Genomic DNA, 23764 nt, shown 5'->3' on the forward strand with positions numbered 1-23764 from the left:
GTAGGAGGCCCTGTGTCACTGTGGGGTTTTCTCTGTGGCTTTAATTAAACAGTAAACTCTTAATGCCAAGATGTTCACTGTTTGATGGGAGTGGGGAGAGACTCTACTTTTTCAGGCACAAATATACCTGTGAGGATTATTCAGGACCCCCTTTTCCTATCAGGGTTCCTGCTCACAGCCCGAGGTGGCTGAGGGAGCAGCAAGCACGGGAACGATGGTGGTCTTGAGGGGCGCTGCAGCTGCGCTGGGGGTGGGGGCCCCACGGGGGAGCGTGCAGGGGCTTCCTGGGCTGTGCTCCCCACCTTTGGGAAGTGCAGCAGCTCCAGCGGCAGCCCTTGCCCGTCACCAGACATACACGTCACCGCCGGTCTGGCCCAGAGTTGAACGACTCCAGAGGGTACTGGGGCTCCGTGGGACTGTGAATAGGGGAGGGAGGGCACCTGTGTCTCGGGCCCCAGCTCGTGCCACAGCTAGAGATGGCACGGGCCCCAGGCTGCTCGCCTAGGAAGAGGCAGGGCCAGGATTGGAGCCCCAGGCCTCTTGTCTTTCTGTCGTGTCCCTGGCCTCCTGAGAGGCCGGCCCACCTGCTCTGTCGAGGTCCTTCCCTTGTCGTCTCCTCTGTTGGGATGGTCCTTCCCCGCTCTGCTGACACTGCCGTCCAGGAGATGACCCTGCTGACCACAGGCCTCGGTCTTCTTAGCAGCCTTTGGCACCTTTGGCACCGTCACCCAGTGAAAGAGCTGAGGCTGTTTATCTGGAAGATAGTCAGTGAGGAGATGTATACCTACCTGGCTGCGGAGTTGGACCTGGGCTGTGGCGACGGCGGGGGTGGTTCCCCTAGAAGCATAGACTTGGTGGGAAACTGACGTTAGCTCTTCCGTGGGTGTAGCCTTGGTGTGTTTAGTGTACTGAGTTCAGCCATCCCTGTGTGCCGCGGAGAGACGTAACCTGAGCGGTGCTGGCAGTCCCGTCCGTTCTTCTCCCCAGCGAGAGTCAGCCTGAGAGCCGAGCTGAGGTTCTGCCTCCCCGCCATCACCTCAGCCTCCATGTGCCTTTGGTGTGGGAGCCCCTTGCACATGCAGTGGCAGTCCAAGGTATAAGGACACATCACTTCCAAGCGGTGTGGCTCTGTACCTACAGCAGGCTAGTTACTTGTGGCTCAGCCAGAGAAAGACCAGCCTGTGTGCGCTCTGGGAAAAGTGGCTGCTTCACTTCCTGGATTTTTGAGGGTACTTCTGACTCTGTGCAGTTCTCCCCTTATCTCTGCTTGCCCTGCTCCCCCCTCCCCAGCCCCCAGCCCCACCTTGGGTGCACGTAGAGCACGGTCCTCTGTCAGTGGCATAGGCCAGAGCCCCCTGGTACCAAGGCCCCTCCTGGTCTGAAAGTCTTTAGGTCACATGTGGCTTATGGGTCCTTAACTACCTGACAGAGAGAATGAATGGGCAGAGAAAGTGGAAAAAAATGTTTTTAAACCACTGCGCATTGATTTGTAGCCAAAAACGAAGGTCTCTGAAGTTTTGTAATTCAAGGGAGACCTGAGATGAAGTTTATAAATGTTTGACTCATGTGACACATAATATTGGCCACAGAGCTAATAAGTAAATTATGGCATAGGTGTGACATTTGGGGATTATTTTTTTGAGAAATGAGGAAAACTGAAAACAAACACTTTTTGCAGGTCCTAGAACTGAATGTATTTGCTTTCCTGTATTTACAGAAATTATGGTTTTAAACCAAGAAGAGAAAATGGAAATTCCAATACCAATAAAGAACGAAAACCTGCCCTCTGATTCCAGCTCATCTGGCATCTCAGCAGCTGTCCCAGTGCCTCCCTGCCTCTCCACGGAGACCCCAGAGTCGCAGCTCAGCAAGGACCCTGTGGAAAGCCCAGCCAAAAAGCAACCCAAAAATAGAGTAAAATTGGCAGCCAACTTTTCCTTTGCACCTATAACCAAGCTTTGAGTCTCGTTTTGAACATAGAATTAGGATGGGAAAGCACTGTCTGATTCTGCACACAAAAGTGGGTTCAAAAAAACCGTTTCTGTTTTAATGAAGACCCCCTAGAAACCAGTTACTTCATCTTTAGACATATTCCATAATGTTTTGTTTCTCTTACACTGACACAGCTTTGAGCTGAAGTTTTTCTTTCAGTTTTTTCCCCCACTTATTTGGAAAAAAAAAATTCTGTCATTCGTTAAAGAATCCTTAATATATTTTAACAAATTTCTGTTAGTTACTATGAAGCGTAATGGTATTCTGTAAGAAGACAGCAGTGAGAACTCAGCAGGAAGTGGTTTTACTTCCATCAAGCCATGTCAGTGGTAAAATCTTACATGTAGCATAATATAGTCTCTAAGCCTTTGCTTACTGATGTTTTCAGACAGTATTAATCAAATGCATGAGGTGTCTTTGAAGCAAAGCCTGTTCTGTGATCCTGTGCAATCACAACACTGAAGGAGAATGGTGGGCGAGGCAGGAAGAATGTATTTTCTGGTTGGATGTGAAGGCTCCTGGCTTCCATGTGACTTGTAAGCGTGCCTTGTTTTTTATTTAACTATGTCTGTAGTGGACAAATGTGGCTTCATCACAGATTTTTTAAAATGTTTCCACTTTGGGGTTCCATTTAGGAGCTTTCTAGAAAGTCAAGGATGTTTTAAGCTTCCCTTTTATGTTAAGTTCCAGTTTGATATGGATTAGGTTAAGGAAAAGGAGATGGTCTTGGTGTCATGAATTTAAAGTCAGCATTTGAATTCCAACACACATTATTGTGTGTCGAGAGGCAATGTTGGGAAGAGAGTCTGATTTTCTAAAATATGCATCAAATGCATAAATTACAAATCAGAGCTGAGGGAGGTGCTTTAATAGGAACGGTATCAATGCTCTTTCCACTAGGAAGAGACAGAAATTCTATCTATCCATAGGAAGGCCAAGGTTGATCAACTTAACCTTGTATTCATAATTTTAAAGCTGGTTTTGGTAGCTGGGAAGCTTTGTGTATGAGTATTTGTGCGTTTGTATCTGTTAACTCAGTGTCTTTTAATAGTGTCTGCTTTTACTGTGTTACTTCTCGCTGTTGGAAGCATGTTTGGGTTTTTTTGTGGTGTCTGATGTTGGCATTTGGGAAAAGCCAGCTTTTGAGGGAGCACTGCCCTGTGGAATGACCTTCGCCTTGAGGTGGCTGAGGCATCCGGTGACGGGCAGCCTCTTACGCCTCCTGGAGAAACCTGACATTTACAATGGGTTGTATTTGTTGGGCAAAAAGGCGGATTCGTTCATAGAGCAGAAAAAACCTGTAGGCATAAGGTCTTCCACTAGTTAGATGGTTTCTTTTGGGGAAATGATTATATTTTGTAACTTCTAGAAAGCCAGAAAATGGGCTCTGATTTCATAGCCAGCATTTTGATAAAATGCCACAAAATAAGGGCTATTGAGAGATTTTTACAAGTAAGATTTTTTGTTCCCCAAATCTTTTAAATGAAGCCAGTGATTCCCAGTTCTCAGCACATGGCCCCAACCAAGATGGAACGGCCCTGGGAAAGCCTTCTAGGCATCATGGCACTCTTGAGTCCTCCCAAAGGCATTTCCTCTACTGACACAGTGTGACAGGAAGTAAAATGCAAAGGTGCACTTTTTTTTAAGAAGCTTTTAAACAGTGTGACAAAGTTGGTGTTGAGAACATCAGTGGCCTTATTCTGAGATTTCATAAGGCTGAGTTTGCACACGTGGACTTTAGTTTTGCTCGAAGGTAAAGAATGTGGACTTTAAAGATATAAGAGGCACCATTACAAGTCACTAGGAACAGCCTCAAAGAGCAGCTGCTTTGGGCAACAGACAAAGAAGAGACTGGAGTTGTGTGCTGTGGTGTGGGTGTGGTTGAATCGTTCACTGGAGTCACCTGTCAGCCCGGGACGCGTGTGTGATTCCAACAATCGCTGTTTGAAGATGTGAGAATACAGCGAAACTCGTTGTGTTCGTAATGTACTCCACAATGGCCAGTCCAATTGCTATCTATTTTTTTTATCTAGAGGTTTAATTGAATGATATGACAAAATGATGTATGAGAATTAAGACAATGAAATTCTTTATTTCTGGGTGGAAAGATGTACCAGATTAGATTTATCTGTTTAAAAAAAGACAAAAGTTATCACCAAAACCCCCTTTCCCATCTTGCACTGTTTGTTTTGGATTGAGCTTGGGGGAAGAGATGTTTTTCTTAACTGTCTACTTTGTTTGAACACTTTTTCTGTGGTTCAAGTGCTGTTTTGTGTGTTGGGACCAAACAGTTGTCAATAAACTTTAAAAGCAAGCATCAAATTTGAGTTTTCCAAGTGAGTGTTTTGTTTGTTTGAGGTGGGGGGATTGTATACCAGTCCAGTTCTGTCAGCTTCTCATCCCTTCTGAGAATCTCTGAGATGGAAAACAAACTGGTCTGTCATCTTAGAGTGTCTTTAAATTTGGCCTGTGGCCCTGGCAGGTGACTGGACTATTGGCCCTTCATGGTCAGGACCCTCCAGGGTTTCCAGCCTCGCTCCAGCTCATAATCGTTTGGGGAAGATACAATAATCACAAATACCCTCCAGTTATAAAACTTGGGATAATTCCTAGGAACTCTCTCCCTGGGAAAGAAATCCATTTTGCAGGCTACCTTGGTTTTGGTCACTGCCAAGCATGCTTTTTGAATAGCCTATTTGAAAAAGACTTCTTTCACAGATTCCATTGTGAAGCCCTTTTCCTGAGACCACTGTTACTCCCCACCCACTCTCCACCCCCGTCCCAAGATTTTGAAAGGACCCAGAAGAGCCTTCAATGTTTGGGTAAATTGCTTCTTGATGAAGTGCAGTTTTTTAAAAGTTTAACATTAAAAGTCTCTTAAAAACCTCTGGCAATCCTTTCAAAACACCTTTCACGGTAGCCAGTTTTTGCCAGAAAACTTGAGCAGCCACTGTGCCCCTTTAGAGGGGGCAAGGAAATTTGGAAGGTCTAGACTGCGGGTTGAAACAGGGCATCACATTTATCTTTGTGCAATTCCCATCTGGTCTGGAGATGGCAGCCTAGCAGACGTGGTCAGAGTGAAAGCAGACCTGTCCACACAGAGGAGATGGATGTGACCTTCTAGGACCTGACTTCAGATGTGCTGTTGACCTGTGTGTTCCCTTTACCGTGAGGAGCCTCGTGCTTTGGGACTTAGCTTCTCTGGTTTCTAGCTGCTTCATATGGGCAGAGTCCGAGTCATCAGAAGCACCCCTGTCCCTGCTGCAGCAGGGACCTGCTATAGTCCCCACTTGCGGGTGGGGACAGGTCACATATTGGCTCTAGGGCTGGGGAGGAGCAGGAATCCTGGCTCTGCCCCATAAACCAGCAGTCAGCAAGGTCTCCGTCACTGCTTTGCTTGACCTCACGCCCTCCTGCATGGCTATACTTCAGGCTCGTAGAGTTGCTGGCCAATCTCCCAGCTGCTCGTGTGATTACAGCATCAGCCTGGTCTAACTAACGCCACTCTTTGGGGAGACATATAGTGGAGACTGATCTAATTTGCTTGCGTGGCTTAATACTTTCAAGGCTGAGTGTCGAGTCTCTTTCCCAGGAGAGTTCTAGTCTCTCCCTGGGAGGTAGGCAGCCCTGGGGCACAGCTTAGGTTGGAATATGAGGAAACCTGGTCGCCTCTGGGATGCAGTCGGCAAATTATAGAACTGCTGGGAAAGCGAGCCCCTCAATTTTCAGGTGTGTGGGACAAGATCAGAGATTGAGGGCCAGAACTTTCCTCAGCAAGATGAAGAGAAGGATTCACATGTCCTGGGAAGGAAGGATTTGGAAATGGGGAGAATTTAGAGTCCAGAGGAGGAAAGGAGAAGAAGTATCTGTAGTTGAAACTAAGGACCTGGCCACGGGGCCCCTCATCCCACATTGGTGAACCAGCTAGGGGCGCTGCAGTGGTCGGGGTGGCCCTTCCATCTCTGCCGAAAGCCTTCCCGATGCGGGGCCTGGTGTGAGAGAACCCCGACTCTGCTCCCACCCCTTCTCCCTCACAGGCCTGAGTCACGGTGAGTGCAGACAGACCCACCCACAGGCTGTAGGGGCCCAGCCCTCGGTGTTAGCTGAGCCTAGTGTGTCTGGGCCAGACATGGAATCAGGAAAGAAGTTTCGGAAAAGAAAGCTCTGTTCTGAAGTGGAATCCCTGTTTCGTTTCTGTACGTGGGGAGACCAGTGATGTTTTGCACATGGACTCTGAGGCTTGGCCTCTGCTGACCCTCCCGCATCTCCCCCTGCCCCCAGCCCCCTGAGGGCCCTGGGTTCTGCTGGCTGTCAGCTGGAAGCCACCTGCAGACCCTGGAGGCTGCCCACAGTTCCCGGCCACTTGGGCTTCCTCAGAATGGCAGCTCAGTTCATCAAGCCCGCAAGGAGAATTTCCAGTCCTCTAAGAGGGAGGCTTGTATAATGTAACCTAATCAAGGAAATGACTTCCCATCACCTTTGCCAACTTCCATTAGTTAGAAGCAACTCAGTTTCAGCAGATGAATTTACATGGATGATATGTAAATTTATCCATAGTTCATGAATCTGAGTGAGTGACTGACATCAGAGGCCTAAGACATCCAGTTTCCAGCTCCTGGTGCGGGAAGAAAGGGATCCCTGGGCTGGGCTCAACCTTCTGAGGGTCAACAACCAAGCTTCAAAGCTGCAAGGCCTTAAAGACTGACCAACCCAACCACCCTCCACCCCCATGGTGAGGTTACAGATAGGGACAGTGAGGCTGGAGAGGGTGAGCCATTGCCCAAGCCATTCTGTGGCACAGCTGGGCTGGAGTCCCTGTCTACACAGCTCCAAAGTCTAGTCTTTCTTGAGCCCCAGTGGGTGCCAGGCCCTGAGCTAGTTGTGGGGCCCCCAGTGTGTAAGACACAGGCCTCCCCCATGGCAGCAGGACTCTGGGCTCAGACAGGGAGACCAGAGGGCGTCAGGATCACCAGGAAAACATGTTTAAGATGCAGATTGTCGGCTAAAACTGAGATAGACTGGGACCTGGGACCCTCCACAGGAGTGCTTGTTCCTGCCCCTGGACAAATGTCTCCTTGAGCAACAGATACAAAGAAACTATATAAGGGACTAAAAATAACTGCATGCACGCACAGTTGGGGCAATGATGAACAATAAGATACAAAAAGGCCACAAGCCAACTGCCACTTCTGATGTGCCAGGAGCAAAAGCAGGGTACTGTACATGATTCCTGTACACAGCACCACCAAGGGGGTGGGCAGGCCACCTAAGCCACCCTTCCAGTGGACCCACCAATCTGCCCCCAACCTCACCCTATTGAAGGAACCAGCTTGCCAGCCCTTGGAAAGCGAGCAAGGGCACCTGTTTCTTGTTTTCGTTCCCTTGTGCTTGCAGCATGAGTTCCAGTAAAGCCTTGCCTGAATTTCTCGTCTGGCCTCTTATCAATTTCTATTGATTCAAGAGTTCAAGGGCCCAGGTCAGCAAAAAAACCCACAGGCCTAGGCTCTTCAAAGCTGTCAGGGTCATGAAAGACAAAACGATTGAAGGAAGTTAAAGAAATGGGGCAACACATAGCACACTTGTTCCTGGACCAGATTCTATATAGCAGAGGAGGAGAATAATGGAAAATATTGGGACAATCAATAAAATGTAAATGCTAGATCATAGTGTCGTGTTGTTGGACTTTGCAAATTGTTCTGTAATAGGAAAGAGAACCCTTGTTCTTTAATACACGCTGAAGGATTTAAGGGTGAAGCAACATCATGTCTGCAGCTAGTCATTCTTGGAAAAAAACAAGCACGTAGAGAAAGGGAGTGATGAAGAAGATGTAACAAAACGCTAGCAATCACTGAATCTGAGTCAGAGGGTGTACAGGGATTCTTTGTACTGTTTTTTTTTTTTTTTTTATTTTGCTGTACGCGGGCCTCTCACTACTGTGGCCTCTCCCGTTGCGGAGCACAGGCTCCGGACACACAGGCTCCGCGGCCATGGCTCGCGGGCCCAGCCGCTGCGCGGCATGTGGGATCTTCCGGGATAGGGGCACGAACCCGTGTCCCCTGCATCGGCAGGCGGACTCTCAACCACTGCGCCACCAGGGAAGCCCCTTTGTACTGTTTTAAAGACAACTTCTATAAATTCAAAATTATTTCAAAATAGGGGAGTTCCCTGGTGGTCTAGTGATTAGGATTCTGGGCTTTCACTGCCGTGGCCCAGGTTCAATCCCTGGTCAGGGAACTGAGATCCTGCAAGCCATGTGGCATGGCCAAAAAAAAAAAATTTCAAAATAAAAAATTATCTTAATATTGTCGAATAGGCTCCCAGGCCTCTCTGGGGGTTGAGGACTGAAAGTGGGGCCCATAGGCTCAGAGCTGGCTGGCCCAGGGCCACGCTTTGTTCGAAGACTAAAGCCACAGAAATGCTTCCTCTGGGGTTTCTTCTCTCCAAATGCATAGATTGTGGTTCACATGGGTAAACAGTTGCTGTTCGAACCTGAACAAACAGCTCTTTGGTAAAGCAAGTCAAGAGCATGCTAGAAGCCCATGGGGGACCGACAGTCCCAGAACCACTGCATTCCTTTCAGGCCTGAGCTGCCCACGGGGCTGGGCCGGATGTCGGAGAGAGAAGGGAACACAGAGAACTGAGTCAGCCCAAGGGCTCTGAGTTCTGTCCTGGCTTCAGCAAGCTCGCTGGTGACCTTAACAAACCCCTTCCCTGCTCTGAAAGCCTGTTTGTTATTCTCCTTTTTTTTTTGTTTTGGCTGCGTTGCTCGGCATGTGGCATTTGGGATCTTATCTCCCCAACTAGGGATCGAACCCGCACCCCCTGCAGTGGAAGCGCGGAGTCTTAACCACTGCACGGCCAGGGAAGTCCTGTTTCTTAGTAAAAGGCAGCAGACACTTGTTTTTAACTTCCCAGCATCTCTTCTCTCCTCTTCTGGCACAACTTGACTGACATCACACTCTGTCCCCAGAGTCAGCCTTTGGACCCCAGCTTGGCTGAGAGAGATCTGCACCCCCTGGTCCAGGAAGTGATTTGGGGCTGGGCATTTGACCCTAGGCAGGCCTGGGAGACTCCAGGCTGGCATTCTTGTTGAAATCGCTGGATTGTTCCTCCAGAAGGCCCAGGGAATGGAAGCTGGGAGCTATACCTGGGGCCATACATACAAGGACAAAGCCAGCACGAGGGAGGTGGGATGGAGGTAGCAAAACATGGAAAACAGGCCCAGGTGACATCGTTTGAATCCCTGGACCTGCTGGTACCCTAGACCTCGGGACATCCCAGCCCAGGAGTCAGGAAGTGCCCTTATGTTTTGCCTGTTTGGCTTCAGTTTGGGTCTTTTACAACCAAAAAGATCTGTTAAAAACAAGACAAGAGGCCCTAAATGGAGTCACTTATGCTAAGCCCCATGTCACCAAAACAAGACTTCACTACAGTTTCAGCCCTAACCAGTTGATTAGGAATCATCATCTGCCTGATGGCCCCCTGTCATCCCCTAAAGGAAAGCAACCTTGCCATAATCTCCCTGCTGTTTGGTCTGGGCTAACTTCCTTGTCCCGTTCCCTTCTGCCTATAAAAGTCTCATTTTGTACAGGCCCTCAGAGTGCCTTTCTATCTGCTAGTTTAGATGCCACCTGATTCACTGAATAAAGCCAATAACATCTTTAAAATTTATTTAGTTGAATTTTTTTTCTTAAACAAATCCCAATGCAGAGAGTTCTAGTTCCACACGGGGGAAGGAGGGGGGCACTGAGAGGTTCCTGCAGCCTAGGAGAGCCCTCTGGGTGGGTGGCCCCCTGCCCGCACGCTACCCCCCACCCCTCCTCCAGCTCCTCTCCCTGCCACGTCTTGTTGCTGAGATGTGTCCTCCCTCAGGACAAGTCCCTGTGAAACAGGAGGGAAGGCGGCAGGGCACAACCTTTAAAAGAGTGACAGAGCCCGAGGACACGACGTAAACTGCTTAGAGCCAAATAGGTCCAAGATAGAGGATGAGTCGACTTCCACTAGACTTTAAGCCTCCTCGTAACACATCAGCAAGCTAAATGACACACCCACAGGTGCCATAACAGTTCCAGGGCCAGACCATAAACGTCAAAATGTGGGCGGTGGCCCAATTTCGGGAAATCCCCACCCCTCCCCCAAAATAGCTGGAATACTCCTCCCACTCATTAGCCTATCAAATTACCCACCCCTATAAATATGGACAACACCATACCCTGGTGCCTTTCTCACCTTCTGAGATGGCCCATGCTCTGTCTGTGGAGTGTGTTTCTCTCTGAATAAATCCACTTCTTACCTATCACTTTATCTCTCACTGAATTCTTTCTGCCACGAGACATCAAGAATCTGAGCTTCATTTAGTCCTGAGACTGGGTGTGTGACCAGTTAAAAGATTGTGGGTTCAAGTCCCAATCTGGGTTTTGACTGGCTTCGAGCCCCGGCCCGTGGGTCCAAGTCCCGATCTGAGTTGCACAGTTTCACCTGCACCCCAGACTCCATTAGCCGCCCCCTCCCATGTTCCCACAGCCTCTGTGCTCACCCCATCCTAGTGCGACAGAGGAAGCCCACAATTCTTCATGACAACCCAAACCTGATTGATGCTGGGGCTTTCCCTGAGAGATGAACCATGAGGCACGTGTATCTTATCAGGAGAGAAACGAATCATCTTTGTGGGTGGGAGGTGAGCCTGGAGCTGGCTGGCAGCACAGCTGAGGCTTCTCTGGAAATGCAAAGGGGATGCAAGTTGAGGTCAGTGGCGAAGGCTGGAGGGAGCTGAATTGTTCCAAGAAAGTGAAAGGGAAATTGCTGGTGGAGAGGCCTGGGGATGGGGTGAGCAAGAGGGTGGCTGGTGGCAGAGCTGATGGAAATGGGAATCAAAGAGTCCAGCATCACTGGTTTGTGGGGCTGTGATGCAAACCCCCTGCCACTCCCATAATCCTTCTGGAAGGTCGGGAGACCTTGAGCAGCATGGTTTTGAAACCGAGAAGGACCCTGTGGGGCTTCTGGGCATGGAAGTCTTTCTGTACCCTGTTTCTTGTTTGTAGGAAATAGACCCCAGCCTCCATGACCTTCTCTAAATTCCAAAGGGCAGATTCGAACAGTTGCTAATCAAGGGAGGAACAGCCAAGAAACCACCTGAGGCAGATTAAAGGGACCAGAGAAGCTCATCAAGATTAAGAGACCCACTACCTGAGACAAGATTAAGGGAGTGCAAGCCCTGCACACACCCTAATGTTGTCAGCAACCCCACCCTTGAACTATTGCTATAAAACTCATCAAATCCTCCTGGGTTGAGACACACAATTTTGAGAGGCACGAGCCTGCTGTGTTCCCCTTTTCCTGGCAAAGCAATAAAGCTATTTTTTTCTACTTCACCCAAAACTGTCTCCAAGATTCGATTTGGCACCAGTGCACAGAGGCTGAGATTTCAGCATCAGTTTCTGGGGCTGAGTTCCACGTGGACTTGGCAGAAGTAGAGGGAGGGGAAGGGTGTGGGGAGGACATGAGGGGTGTAGAGAGTGGATGGGGGTGCAGTCAGGGCCAGGTGTGACTGTGGAACTATATGCCCAGGATGGTGCAGACATCGGGGAAGCACGTGGAACGGGCCTTGGCCAACATTTAGGTTACAGCAACTTTTGTCATATGGCAGCGTGTCCACGGCTCTGCTCACTATCAGCTTCACGAGAGCAGGACCCGGGTTGGGCTCGCTCACCCTGCATCCCCAGCCTCAAGCCCTCCAAGAACCACAGGCAGGTTTGGGCAGCCTTTCTGTTTTTCCAGCTTCCTACATGCAGATGTAGGCAATACTAATCCACTTCGCCCCGTGCCTTGCTCTAATCCCTTACCATGCACTGTCTCATTTACCCCCAACCACCCCCGTGGTTCTTTCCATTTCACAGATCTGGACACTGAGGTCCAGAGAGGTGAAGGAACCCCCCCCCCCGCCCACCCAGGCTTACACAGGGAGTGGTCGATCTTAACCCCGGCAGGCTGACACCAAGCTGGAGCCCTTCCTCGCTTCCTAGCTTCCCTTCCCTGCGGCTAATCCCACTGGGCAGTTGATGCCGGTCTCCCTCCCTAGAACGTAAGGTACCCAAAGGCAGGACTGTTCCGCTCTGGTTCATCGCTGTGTTCCCTGGTACCTGCCAAGGGAGACATTCTCGAGACACATGAAGGGAAAAGTGACTGGACATTTGCTCCTCAAACCAGCTTTCCTGAGAGTCTCGCCCCAGCCCCTGATGGCCACCCAGCTGTCCTGAGTCTTGGCTGGTGGCCTTGGGCACGTTGTAACTGCTTCTTCTCAAGCTGCAGATGAGCTGAGTTGTTGAGCCCCTGCAGCCCAGGGATGTCCAGCCAGCATGGAATGGAAAGGTTCATAAGAGCCTCTGTGGCTGCTGGCATGGCCATGAGTCACCTCTAATTGAGCACAGCTCAACAGGGAGTGGGGTGGTGATGCTGCTGGGATTAGAAATGAGAAGTAAACACCTGGCCCTGGCTCTCACCCCAGCTCTCAGACTCGAGTCCTGGTGCGCTACCACTTACATGCTGTGTGACCTTGGGCTAGTCACTTCCCCTCTCTGAGCCTCAGTTCCCCATCTGTCACATAGGAGTGATGAGCCCTCCCTCCAGTGGGATAGAGTGTAAGGGAGCACTCCCTGCCAGATGCATCTGGCTCCCACGCCAGCGCCTTGCTAAAATTCTCGCAGCAAGCCAATCCTGTTGCAAAGTCCTGTAGGCCCTTTTCATAAAATTCTTATGGGTGCATGACCTCTGGGTCAAGTTGGATGCTGCGGCACACACCCTCCTTGACATCACCTGGTGTTCCTTCTTCCTTCCCAGATGCTCCTACTCAGTCTGTTCCCTTAAACGTTGGTGTGATCAAGGGTCTGAAGCTGGAGAAGCAGTGAGGAGGGAGGTGGGAGAGACACGCAGGGGCTAGATTGAGTAAGTCTTTGAAAACCAGGTCCAAGCCCCGAGACTACAAGGATGGAGGGGAAGGTGCAGGAGAGTTTTAAACTGGGAAGCAACACACCCGGATAGATTTGCACTTTAAGGAGGCCATTTTGGCTTCAAAGTGGTGCACAGGTAGATCAGAGAAAGGCTGGCAGGGAATCTGAGAAGTTCTTGGCACGAGAATAACGTGTGAAGGACCAGGAGAGGTGCCAACAGAGAGCATGGCCAGAAGAACCAAAAACCCAAAGAAGCTTTCTGCAGCCCCAGTTCAAAGAGGGATCCAAGCAAGCAGGGGGGATGAGGCTGAGACAGAGGGAAGGGGGCATGGCACAACCTTTAAAAGAATGACAGGGCCACTGAGAATACAACATAAACTGGTTAGAACCAGTTAGGCCCACGATGGCAGAAGATTTGACTTCCAGTGGACCTTGAGCCTCATTGTATGCTCATTACATTAGCTATGATAAATGACACACCCACAGCCACCATGACTGTTCCAAGGCCAACCATAAAAGGCCAAAAAGTGGGTGGTGGCCTGATTCCTGGAAAACCCTGTCCCCTTCCCCCGAAATCATTGGAATAATCCTCTCACTTATTAGCCTATGAAATTACCCACCCCATAAAAACTAACCACCCCATATTTTGGGGCCTGTCGCCTTCTGAGGTGGCCCACACTCTGTCTATGGAGTGTGTATCTCCCTAAATAAACCAGCTTTCCCACTTAGTTCTCAGGGCAGAACTACCTGCTTGTATCCCTCACAGGCATCCTATGGGAATAAAGCTACTTCCTGCCTATCACTTTGCCTCTTGCTGAATTCCTTCTGCGCTGAGACATAAAGAACCTGAGCTTCAGTAAGTCCTGACTCCAGGTGAGTGATTCTAACTAAAAGACAGTGGGTTTGAGTCCCAGCCCATGGATTCAAGTCCCAATCTGAGTTTTGGCTGGATTTGAATCCCATCTAAGGTGCGATTGGGTTTGTGTCCCAATCTGAGACCAGGTGTGTAGTTTCAGGAGCTTCAGGGGAAGAAGGAATAGAGGGTTGTTTGTCAGTGGGAGGGATTTGCTTAAACACTGATGGGGAGAGGAAGACAGTTGAGGCTACAGGAGGGGGCTGGGGGTGGGGGAGAATGAATGGCCATCCCACCACTAACTGCCCATGGCACCTTGGACCACTTCATCATCTACAGAGTGGAAGTAATAAAGTAAGAAGATAGGGCTAGGGAGTCCCCAGAGAAAGAGAACCAGGCATGGCTTTCTTGACATAAGAGAACCCATTTTGGCCTAAGCCATTTGGTGATCCAAGCCTGGCCACGATTCTTGCCCTTGAACAGGTCCCAGTAATCAATGATCTTAGGGGGACAAAAGAAGACAGGAACAGAGAAAAGGCAGTCAAACAATAGTGCAGTGATAAAGCAGAGTCCTAGTGCCTCCTCAAGGGCTATACATCACAATCTGATACAGTGCTTGAGTTCTGCAGGAACTAAGGACCCCACCCAGGTGGAGGATGGAATGATAAGGTTGACCCTCCTGACTTCAGTCAACTAAGGCTTGGACTCTGTCGACCTTGGGCCCAATTCTATGCTAAATTCTCCTCTGCTCAGGCCCCTTCATGAATATGCATGTACCTTTAGCTTAAAACCTCCCCAATTTTGCTGTTGGTGAGGCACTGCTTTGGCAAAGATCCCTGATGTTCTCCTTACTTGCTGCAAGTAATAATAAATCCTTCCTTCTCCTGATCTTTGGCTTGGTTGTGTCTATTGGCTCAACACCCACCAAGAGACAAACCCAGTTTTCGGGTACCAGTAATAGGATCTGCCTTGTGGGTTGATGTGAAGAACAGAAAAGAAAATGTGCGTACATGTTCAGTGGACAGTGATAGGCTTTCAATAAATGTTTCTCCAGTTATCATCATGTCCCCTCCCAACCAACTTCCAAAAGGAGTAAGTCTGGGGGTGTGGGACCCCGAGGCCTGCAAGGTTTCCCAGCTTTGCAGGCAGCCCTGGTGATCTGGGAGCATCTTGAATAATTACTTTCTTCTGCTCTTCTGTGAAAACCTCAATAAATCGTGTGTTTTTTGGCTTTAAAAAAATCAATAGGAATGGTAGGACCATAAGTTAGATGTTCCCCAGAGCTCAGTGGGTGTACTAGAGGCAGAATTTTTATGAGGGTTTTAATTTTTTTTAGCTTGTTGGAGCGGTGAGTGATTGCTGTCTAACTGGTCTGAGGTCAGGCCTTCCAGACACACGTTTCCCACCAGGAAGGGAGTGTGGTGGGCCCTTTTCAGCCTGAGTTTTCATTGCAAGAGTGGGAAGAATCTGCATAGCCAGGTTAAATAGTGTCACCCTGAAACCGAGCAGGACCCCATGGGACTCCTGGGCATGGAAGCCTTTCTGTCTCCTGTTTCTTGTTTGTAGGGAATAAACCCCAGCCTCCATGACCTTCCCTGAGTTCCAAAGGGCAGATTTGAACAGTTGCCAATCAGGGAAGGGAGGGGACGCAGAGACAGGGAAGGAGCGGTGAAGAAACAATAGTGCAGCCTTGGGGAAGGGTCCTGGTTCTGCCTCAAGGGATACACATAAAAATATCTTTGAGCTCTTTACACAACTAAAACCCCCAATAAATGGAAGATGTTGTCATTCTTAATTCCAGAGAAGACCACCTGAGGCCAGATTAAAGGAACCAGAGAAGCTCATCAAGAGATTACCTGAGACCAGATTAAAGGAGTACAGGCCCTGCACACACCCTAATTTTATCAGCAACCCTACCCTAAACCATTGCTATAAAACTCCTTACCAAATTCTCCTGGGTTGTGACACAGTTTTTGAGGGCAGGAGCCCACTGCATCCCCCTTTGCCTGGCAAAGCAATAAGGCTATTCTTTTCTACTTTACCTAAAACTCTCTCTCTGAGATTTGATTCAGCACCAGTGCCTAGAGGCCGAGTTTTCGGCACCACTCCTGCCCCCAAATTCATGTCCACTTGCCATCTCAGAATGTGACCTTATTTGCAAATAGGTTCTTTGCAGAAGTTGTTACGGTAAGAATCAAGATCTGTCATCCCAGATTTAGGGTGGGCCCTGAATCCAATGACGGATGTCCTTATAAAAAGAGAGGACCAGAGACACAGACAGAAGAGACCACGTGAAGATGGAGGTAGAGATTGGTGCAATAAAGGATTGCCAGGGGCTGCCAGGAGCTGGAAGAGGCAAGGAAGCATTCTTCCCTAGAGCCTTCAGAGGGAGCACTGCCCTGAGGACACACTTCTAGCCTCCAGAACTGTGAGAGGATCAATTTCTGTTGTTTAAAGTACGCTGGCTGAGGGAATATGTTATGGAAGCCCTAGGAAGCTCATGCAGCCTGGCTTCATGCTTGGTCTAGGGCGGTGCCCTCTGAGGCCAGATGGTGGCACTGGCAGTGGCCTGAGGGAGCCTCTTCAGCTTCATAATGGCAGGAAGTGTTGTGTGGGCCGAAGCTTGGACTGAAGCAGAAGCACATCAGTGACAGAGCGGGAGGGGCTGATGGTGCACTGCCCACCAGGAGGGGCCATCAAACTCCGAGGTATTTTGTGTCAACTCCAAAGCTGCTGTGACTAGAGAGACCTTCAGGTTACTTTTGATTTACAAATATTTTTTTAAAATGTGACCCATTTAAATTAGAACCTTACTTCTAGGAGTTTGTCTTAAGGAAAAATCAGAAATTCAGATGAAGCTTTATCCCCCCAGATGTTTATCCTGACATTACTTGTAATACTGAAAAACTAGAAACAGCTTAATTGTCCAACACTGAGGGACTGGTTAGATAAATTACGGTATATCCACAAGATGGATTACTAGGCAGCCATTGTAAATATTAATGAAGAGTGTTTAATGTTTACAAAGAGCTTTTAATGATGTGGCAGAATGATAGTGATACTATGATAAGTGGAAAAAGAAAACTGTTATAGAATGGTACAGTAGGATGCCAATCATGAAAAAAAAATCATAAAAAAAGACAGAGAGGAAATATGCCAAAATGTCAGAGTGGCTGGAGGAATGATGGGAGTTAAAAAAAACAAAAACAATTCTTTATACTTTCTGTACTCTTTAAATGATTAACTATGTACACGGGTTACTTCTATAGTCAAGAAAAAAGTAAAAACTTTAAAAATGCTGTGTACGTGGTTTCCATTTTTATTTTCTCTGATGGATGATTGCACATCAGCAAATCTTGAGTTATGCTAACTACTTAGGCCGGTCACGACACACACACGTACAGAGAGGTCACATGGGCTGTGCCGGGCTGGCTGTAGCAAATGTACATCAAGTTACACAGGTGGAATTGTTAGGCTGGTTAAAATATACCACCGAATGATGGGACACGGTTGGGTCAGGCCGCCTCTCCTGCCTGCCATTGTTGTTTGCAGAGGTCTGTGTGTTAGGCTGGTGAGTGGCGTCCTGCTGGCACTCCGTCCATCCGGTGGCCCCCGGGGGTGGAGAGTGCCTGGGTCAGCATCTGCTCTGGGTCCCTTCTCATCTGCCCTTGCCTCGTGTTGGAGCTCCCAGCTCTCTGCTACCTCTCCCAAGTACTAGGTGTGCTCCAGCCGGGGCCCCATCCCCACTCTGCTCCACACACCTGGGACAGACGTTGCAAGGGAAGGAAGAGCCAAGATCGAACGGACACACTCCTGATACAAGCCGTGCCCAGACACAGGAGGGGAGGAAGCGGGAGACGTGACCATGACACCACACACAAGCTCAGTCTTTACAGATGGGCCCTCTGTGTCTCCAGACACGTGGGCTGTGTGGAGCCCTCCAGGGCACAGCCCCTGGGAGAGGACAGATCGGGGGTGGAGCCGTTTGGGGCAGCCTGACAGGAGAACTAGGAGCGTGGATGGGGGACGTGTCCAACATGGTGCTAGACTGTTGAAAAGTCACGACTATACACACCTGGGGATCATGCCCCTTCCCAGTTCATTCCCACGGTGGGTTAGATACAGTTAGATAGAAGTGGAGATATATTTTTTCGAGGGACGACCTTTCCTGGTGGTTGGATAAACAGTGAGACAGACTCCTGGGTTCGGCATGCTCTGGGGAGGGCCATGCGACGGTGAGGGACTCCCTATTGCTACACTCTGTACAGGGCGGCCGGGCCCGCCCGCCACACCCACGGCCCCTGGTGGCAGTCATGGGCTTGCCTTCAATCCCTTCCGCCTTGGAGAGCTCTTGGGCCCCGGTGAAATGGGGGCTATGAAGACAAGAGGGTGGGGGGGGTTCCCCGTGGCCCCGGGGGCACCCCATGTGGGGGCTACATGATATTGCACTGGGTGGCCCCGCAGCAATCCTTGATGAGCGCCAGCCCCGTCTTGGCTACCGTGGGCTTGCTAGGTGGGGGCTCTGCTTTCTTTTCTGCTCGGGAGCCTGCAGCAAGGTAGGAGAGCAGAGGCAGAGAGGGGAAACAGGAGAGAGAGACAGGTGAGGTGAGGAGAGCCCTGATCATCTGCAGCCCCAGTTCCATCCCAACCCTTGCCAGGCCTTGCTTCAATGTCACAGATCAGGTGGTGTGGAGAGCTGGCATGCATTTTATATGGTCCTGGTGACTGTTCCCACCTCCCTGTATGCCCACTGGCTTTCAGTCCTTGGCTTACAACTATAGATTTTAGCCCTTCTCCTATTCTGTTCTCCTCACCATTGTATCTGCCAACCCCAGCACAGAGTCTGGCATTCAAGAAGTATTTGGTGAGTGGATGACAGAAATTTTGTTTAAGTCACTTTAATCTGAGGGCTCATATCTTTCAATTCTGGAAAATACACATTATCTCTTCAGATACCCTCACCTGTCATCCTCTGTTCTCTCTCCTTTTGGAATGTCTATTAAATGTAAGTTGGACCTTATTATTCTAACCTCCATGTTTCATAACTTCTTTTTCATATTTCCTATCTCTTTGTCTCTTGGTGCTGCATTCTGGGTAATTTCCTCAGCTCTGTCTTCCAGTTGTATGAATCCTCCCTTCAGCTATGTCTCTGTGTTTAACCCACTGAGTTTTCACTTCAGTGACAATAATTTTTTTAGAAGGCTAATTGTTTGCTAATCTACCTATTCTTTTTTCATAGCATCTTGCTATTTCATTTTGGGTATTATTCCTTCTCATATCTCTTTAATCATTTTAAATATACTTGAGATAGTCTGTTAGTTCTGATTCATGGGAGGACAGACATCCTCTTTGTTGCATCTACTGACTCCTCTCATGGTGGTTCAACTCTTCATTGGTTTTAAAATTTTTATTGAGAGATCATCTTCATGGGGGTTGTTCTTAATGTGTGGGCTGTGTATTATGAGAGCTGAAGGGACTCTGCTGAGCAATTTTGCATTTGCTTTGCTGGGGTCACAGAGACTTCACTGGTTTTGGATTAATCTTAATGTTTCAACTTGGGATTCCAGCACCAGATGGGTGGTGTATATTTGGACCCCACACTGGGCCTCTTGCATGTGGTGCAGGCTTGGTGTTTTGATTTCTTGCCAGAATTCTTTATTCTATCCATAATATTACATAGAAGGCAGGTTTCCTTGCTCCTTCTCCACAGTGTTCGGTGGAGTTTTTCTAGTTTGCCTTTCATGGAAGAGACAGTCCATTGAGGATGCTGGATTTAGGCAGGGACCATGTGGCTTATGATTTTAGGGGCCTGCAGAAGGGACCAGGGCCCTTCTCTTTCTTTATTCCTTCACACTGTACTACAGTGTTTTCATGGGATGTTAATGGATGGTCAGGGAAAACTGGGTTTGCTGCTTCAGTTGATAGTGGCAGCTTTTGGGTTGCGTTTTCCTAGCAAGATTTTCTGTCCCTTTTCTTCTGATAACAGCTCATGTCTCTGTGGCTACAGGAGTGGGCATGTGATGCAGATCTAGCCAATCACAACTTCTGAGCCTCTTGGTGACAGTGATGGGCCTAGGAAGTGGGAACATGATCCAAGAAAGGCCAATGAGAATTTTATATATTTAGATACCAGGAGAGAATCACTGGTGTTGCCTTGCTGCTACTAAGTTATGGTTCTAGAGTTCTGGTCCCAGGGAGAAGGCCTGTGTAGTAGGAGAAAATGAAGCTAACATGCAAAGAGGTGCCAAGATGATAAATAGAAGGAAAGCAAGGGTTCTAACAGTGTCCAGTCCCTGAAGCCCTGGTTCCCATTGCTCTTTTTCCAGCAAATCCTCTTTTTTGCTAGGGCCAGTTTGAATTGGGCATCCATTTCTTATAACTCAAAGTGTGGTCTCATTGGGCCAACAAAGAGAAGGTAGTTCCTAGACAGCAGGATATTGGATACTGGAAGCCTACAAAAAGAGGGTCAAATACACAGCATCTCCCAAACTTATTTCACACAGAACCCTTTTCGTTCTGAGTATCTTGTGAGGCTAATATTCTGAGAAGTAAACTTCTGGCTCCATTCCTCCAGCGACTCCAGCCCCAACAGAGGCCAGAGCTCCATGGCCCTCAGTCCTCACCTTCTTGCCTCAGTAGCCACCCAACTCCTTCAATGAAGTGCACCAAACCATATGATTAGAGAGTGACAGCTGCTGCCAGAACTAGCTGCATAGTTTGCAGAACCCAGCGCAAAATGAAAATGCAGGGCCGCCTGTTCGAAAATTCTTAAGAATTCCAAGACAGCAATAGGAGGGCACTAAAGCAAGCATAGTGCCCTTCTAGGCGTGAGCAATAGTAGGGCACTAAAGCAAGCATAGTGCCCTTCTAGGCCCTGGGAAACTGCACAGGTTTCTCACCCATGAAGCTGGCCCTGCCTGCTGCCATCCTGGGCTCAAGTTTGATCTGTAGAAATCATTTTGTTGTGCCCCGCCTCGGCTTCAAGATCTCTTTTAAATTTCCTTTTCTCTTGGATGGGGGGAGGAGAAGGAATAACATATGCACTCACTGGCTGGAGATTTGGTTACTTTGTCTAGAGGTTTTAACTTGATTCTCAGAAAATCGGCCATTTCCTTGTCTTCTTCTTGCTCCCTGTGTAGACAGATGTGTAAAGACAAGAAGAAAGTACAGTAAGCTAAGAGAGCATCAAGGAACTGATGAAATGAGTCAAGAGTGTGGGATCATGTATCAGACTTGTGGATGGTGCATGTGTATTGCTGTGTGTTATGTGTGGTGGTGCATGTATGTTGATGTGTGTTATGTGTGGGTGGTGGTGCATGCATGTTGCTGAGTGTTATGTGTGGGTAGTGCTTGCATGTTGGTGTTATGTGTGGGTGGAGCATGCATGTTGGTGTGTGTTATGTGTGGGTGGTACATGTGTGTTGTGTGTTATATGTGGGTGGTACTGTGTGTTGTGTGTGGGTGGTGTGCATATGTTGTTATGTGTGTATAGTGTGTGTGTGTTTTGTTTGATGAATCTACTCTGAAGCACAGACACGTATCAATGATGGAGTAAATGGCTACTCCCACTAGTGTGAGACCCCAGGGCAGAGGCAGGTATGTTACAGGACCCAGCCTCCCTGATGGAGGTTTAGTGAGCTGGGAAGCCCCTCTCCTGACACTGCACCTTTAAGTTACCCTAGACAAGGTACGTGGCAGGTCTCAGAGGGCAAGTCACCTCAGCTCTTCCAAGGGTCACCAGGAGCAAAGTCAACAATCCAATCCTGGTTGAGTTGGGCAAGGCGCATCCTAGGGGCCTCAGAGGACTCAGGAGGACACAGAGAATTAAAAGGAAGTTGCCCTCTGGTTTGGAAGAGGCCTTCTGAGCCTCTCCCCTGTGGACAACTCCAAAGGCCTTGCTCCAGCACAAAAACATTCAAGAATCAACATTCACATCTTTCCTGTGCCCCGGCCCCCTGGGGAGCCTTCAGGTGCACCATGGCTCCAGGGCCCATGGTTGTCCAGATCCAGGTGGCAGGTGCATCTGCAAATAGGAGACCCTGAAGGCTAGGAAGGGGCATCAGAGCCATCCATGAAAGGGGAAGGGAAAGAACAAAGCTGGGAAGTGGGCAAGCAAGGAAGCAAGTCAGTACAGGGGGCAGAGTTTCTGTAGTAACCGATGGAAGTTTCTGGAAAAGTTGCCTTGATAAGCTGGGAGAAAGCTCAGTGAAAAGAATGTGCAGGAAGCTCTGCCGTGTGTTATGTGATATAATTCCTCCCTGGTTACCTCCTCAAATAACATTCACTTAAGATCCACAGGCCTTTGCAAAACATTTTGGAGCTGGATTTGAGTTTCTCTTGAATGTGAAGTGGGTCCTCAGGCCAGAAGGCCAGGATTCATCTGGATCCAGTGTTTGCGGAGCGTTTGCCCAGGCCATGCCTGTTGCAAAGCTGTGAGTCCTGGGAGCAGGTGATGGGTTTTGGAAGGAAACTGAGTTGTGTTCTAACAGCCCCAGCCCTGTGCTCAGGGGACATACCGCCCACTTACCTTAGCCGCTCAACCTCTGCATCGTCCACCAGGAAGTCTCTCTTCTGCACCAGTTTGTGGATCTTCTGGATTAGCTCGTCCTCTCTCTGCTTCTGCAACTTGGTTTTTTCTTTTTCTGGGAAGAATAAAACATTAGCAAAGACAGTTTGAGTGTAGCTGTTGAAAGCACTTGAGTCCGAGGGGCCAGGGTTGGAATTCTGGCTCTACCATTTAACTTGCTGGATGAACTTGGAGAAGCAACTTGACCTCTTCAAGCTTCTGTTTCCTCGTCTGTAAAATACACAGTGAGGCTTGAATGCGAGACTGTGGTGATGTTAGTAAGTGACTTTGCATAGAGGTGGCCCGTGGTGTGTGCTCAGTAAATGATGCTGCTGCTGCAAGGGGGTTGTGCAGAAGGCAGTGGGGAGGAGGGTACAGGTCGGGGGCAGGAGGGAACTACTCTATAGCGAGGCTCAACCAATCTGTCAGAAGGAAAGCACCCATGCTTTCCCATCCTGTTCCAAATACAAAGGGCTAGAGCTCCGTAGAGGAAACAAAAGAACGAGGGCTGGACACGAGGACTGAGAAAACTAGGAGGGCAGGAACTCTTTCAGAAGATAAAAATCATGGGGCAGCTTGTCCATCTGCCTGCTGGAACTGGCACTGACCATTTCCTCTAGATCTGGGGGCAGAACCAGAGGCAAGGAGAATATAATATTTGGATTAGAGAGAAAATCGGTTTCTTTCATTAATCAGAAGGGGAGGGAGGAAGTGGAGTGGAATTGCAAGCAGCCCCTGGATTCCTGCTCATTTGCTGCGTGGACGATGGTAGCATCATTCCTCTCGAGGTGGGTTCCGAAGTCTGATTCTGCAAATCACTCGCCAGTACCACAGAGCCTCCCTGCCCTCTGCAGGCGAGTTAACCACAGAGCCCTTGGACTTGGGGAGTGATGTCACCGTCCTCTCCAAGTTACCAGCGACAGCCCTCCAATGTTCCCCTGTCCTCCGCCAGGCCCCAGATCTAACAGAGTCACATAGCAACTGGCAGGACCCCCAGGAACTCACAAACCTCCCTCCCCAAGTTATTCGTCCCCATTTTCTATCTCTTGCCAGTTCAGGCATCCCCCAGCCTCCCCAGATACTCAGCTGCAGCCCTCTGCTCATGCAGCCCCTCCCAGCAACTCACGGGAGAAGCCACCTACTCAAAGCGGTCTGTGCTAGCTTACAAACCAGTTACTAACCTAAGTCTCCACACCACCAGCTAATGCTGTTCACCTGCTTTCATGTGTAACACACCCTTTTTGCCAGCATCTCTCACCTGCCTCCAGGTACCTCCCACCTGTCTCCAGGTATTACCTACCTACCTTAAGCCCCGCCTACCTACCTGCAGGCCCCACCCACCTACCTGTAGGCATTACCCACTTACCTGCAGGTATCACGTACCTGCCTGCAAGCAACACTCACTTG

At 49.1% G+C, this 23764-nt stretch overlaps 2 protein-coding genes across 8 annotated transcripts in view; one reads left to right on the top strand and one right to left on the bottom strand.

Moving 5' to 3' along the window:
- Nucleotides 1-4314, top strand: part of MARF1 (meiosis regulator and mRNA stability factor 1) — a 41679-nt gene extending 37365 nt beyond the window's left edge. For all 5 annotated transcript variants that reach the window (XM_081256343.1, XM_081256346.1, XM_081256344.1 and 2 more), the window contains one exon: nt 1718-4314. In XM_081256343.1, the coding sequence (XP_081112469.1) occupies nt 1718-1962 (245 nt within the window). In that variant the 3' untranslated portion in view covers nt 1963-4314. The remainder of the gene's footprint in view (nt 1-1717) is intronic.
- Nucleotides 12-23764, bottom strand: part of BMERB1 (bMERB domain containing 1) — a 133829-nt gene continuing 110076 nt past the window's right edge. Inside the window, exons 4-6 of one of the 3 annotated variants that reach the window (XM_081256355.1) lie at nt 22319-22433; nt 20840-20922; nt 12-754 (exon numbers count right to left, since the gene is read on the bottom strand). In XM_081256355.1, coding sequence (XP_081112481.1) covers nt 471-754; nt 20840-20922; nt 22319-22433 — 482 coding nt within the window. In that variant the 3' untranslated portion in view covers nt 12-470. Of the gene's footprint in view, nt 755-9319; nt 9874-15659; nt 18338-20839; nt 20923-22318; nt 22434-23764 lie in introns of those variants that run through there. The other 2 variants (XM_081256357.1, XM_081256356.1) reach the window with 2 other exon arrangements.

This window comes from Mesoplodon bidens (genome assembly GCF_964165515.1).
Source record: "Mesoplodon bidens genome assembly, chromosome: 15".
In the NCBI taxonomy this organism is placed as follows: domain Eukaryota; kingdom Metazoa; phylum Chordata; class Mammalia; order Artiodactyla; family Ziphiidae; genus Mesoplodon; species Mesoplodon bidens.